The sequence below is a fragment of the Frankliniella occidentalis genome, unplaced genomic scaffold (assembly GCF_000697945.3).
Source record: "Frankliniella occidentalis isolate FOCC.00 unplaced genomic scaffold, Focc_3.1 Scaffold31, whole genome shotgun sequence".
In the NCBI taxonomy this organism is placed as follows: domain Eukaryota; kingdom Metazoa; phylum Arthropoda; class Insecta; order Thysanoptera; family Thripidae; genus Frankliniella; species Frankliniella occidentalis.
In genome coordinates this window covers 763,161-765,381 of record NW_026267161.1, presented here as the reverse complement: position 1 = coordinate 765,381, position 2,221 = coordinate 763,161, and the positions used below count along the sequence as shown (strand labels likewise).

Sequence of the window (2,221 nt, the reverse complement as noted above, 5' to 3'; positions counted from 1 at the left end):
GGAGGCTGCACCAGGTCGGTTGATTGATGCCTCGGTCGGCGTCACGTGCATCATGCGTTACATCTCCTCCGTCATCATTACACCGTCTCACCTCTTTTATTCAATTATATTCGCCTCGTACTCGTTCGAGTAAAATTTCGATTTCCACGACCGTCGCAGCGCTATCTGCTCTGCCCTTTTCTCCTCCGCACTGACTTTTCCTCGTAGGGTAGTACGGCCGGTCAGGAATATATTTGACCACGTCGTCGCCTCTGACTCGACTCCCCCGGCGGGAGAGATTGGGTACGTTCCCGGGTCGGATGTGAGGGGATCGGGGAGGGGAGGGGAGGGGAAGGGAGGGGGTGACGTGAAAGGGCAGGCATGTGGCCGACTTGGCAGCCGGCGCGGCCCGTCCTTATCTAGCGCTAGGCCCCTTCGTCCCTTTCATTCGACCACATGTGCTTATTCCTATGATTTGCAGGAGGCGGTGGCTGGAACAGCGGCGGCGGCGGCGGCGGTGGCGGCTGGCAGAGGGGCGGCGGCGGCGGCGGCGGCAACAGCTTGTCCTCGGGCTGGTCTAGGTGAGCCTGGGCTGGGGCCAGCAGCGGGGGTGGTGGTGCTGATGGTTTGGGCAGGGCGGGGCGGGGCGGGGCGGGGCGGCAGACCTTCCACATTCATTTAGCGGCTGGAGCGCGGTGGGCGGGGCCGTGGCCGTTAATGCGTCCGTTCTCATTAGTGTGGTTTGCCTTTGCCTGTTCCCAGCGGCGGCGGCAGCGGCGGTTATGGGGGCGGCGGCGGCGGCCACGGCGGCGGCAGCGGCGGCGGCTGGCAGTCCGGGTGAGTTGTGGCGGCATCAAGTGCGCGCGCCCCGCGCTGTCCTGTCCAGCCCGCGCTTCTGCTCAGCGTCCTCCCTGGGGGAGGATCGGTCGCTCCCCTGCGAGTCAACGTCGGCCCTCCCCGACACGGGGGAGGGGCACTGCGTCGCGGCGATACCCCCCGCGGCTGGAGAGCGCCGGCGCGAAGTAGCGCCGTCGGCTCATCGCCTCCCCTCCGCCACTCTCCCCGCTCTCCCCCCGGCTCTCCCCCGACAGCACCTTGTAAAAGTGTCACGCCGTCGTCGATCGGGGAAGTCCCTCTTTGCGTGCGACGGCAGCGCGCCCGGGCGGCTGGCGGTGCGAGGGCGCCCCCCGACATCGCCTTCCTTCCGCCTCGCCTTCGACCTGCGGCAGCGTCGTCGTCCTGGAGTGGCAGGTCCGCGGATAAAGCGAGAGTGACGGGCGAGGCCGAGGGGCGGGCGGGGCCGGCGGCTGGGGCGGCATTCAATGCTATCGCCCTCCAGGGAGGGGAGCGAGGGTCCGAGGACCTGGGAATCTCACCCCCACACCCCAAGACCCTGGTACCCCAGCGCCCAGGACCCCAACACTCCAGGAACGCAGGGCAGGATCCCGACCCCCGTAAAGCAAACCCCAAACCCCAGCACCCCAGTGCCTCAGGAACCCAAACGCTAACGGACGTGTACTTCTTGTTGCAGCGGAGGCTCTGGAGGCCACGGCGGCGGCGGCAGGGGCTGGCAGTCCGGGGGCGGCTCCGGGGGCGGCTGGAAGTCGGGCGGCGGCGGCGGCTCCGGCGGCGGCTGGAAGTCCGGTGGGGGCGGCGGCGGCTACGGCGGCGGCGGCAACTCTGGCTGGAAGTCCGGCGGCGGCTCACGTGGATTCGGCGGCGGCTCCAGTGGCTGGAAGTCCGGCGGCGGCGGCGGCTTTGGAGGCGGCAACTCCGGCTGGCAGTCCGGCGGAGGCGGCGGCGGCTATGGAGGCGGCGGCCACGGCAGCAGCGGCGGCGGCAGCAGGGGCTGGCAGTCCGGGGGCGGTAGCGGCGGTTACGGGGGCGGCCACGGCGGCAGCGGCGGTGGCAGCAGGGGTTGGCAGTCCGGCGGCGGCTCTAGCGGCTGGCAGTCCGGAGGCGGCGGCGGCGGCAGCAGGGGCTGGCAGTCCGGCGGCGGCGGCGGCTACGGAGGCGGCGGCCACGGCGGCAGCGGCGGCGGCAGCAGAGGCTGGCAGTCCGGCGGCGGCAACGGCGGCGGCTGGAGCTCGGGAGGCGGTGAGTAGTGTGGAATCTGGAAACGGGATGCAAACACAACGCTTGTTCTCCTACAGAGCATAGAGTCGTGGAACAGGGTCGAGAGTCGGACGGGCTGATTGGTTGAGTCAATACGCCGGAGCGAGCAGCTCGCACGCCCCCCCCC

At 70.1% G+C, this 2,221-nt stretch overlaps 1 protein-coding gene across 1 annotated transcript in view; it reads left to right on the top strand.

Moving 5' to 3' along the window:
* LOC113216547 (uncharacterized) overlaps positions 1-2,221 on the top strand; it is a 6,079-nt gene that overhangs the window by 2,819 nt on the left and 1,039 nt on the right. The window contains exons 3-5 of the mRNA XM_052265864.1: positions 461-560; positions 742-816; positions 1,511-2,076. Of these exons, the coding sequence (XP_052121824.1) occupies positions 461-560; positions 742-816; positions 1,511-2,076 (741 nt within the window). The remainder of the gene's footprint in view (positions 1-460; positions 561-741; positions 817-1,510; positions 2,077-2,221) is intronic.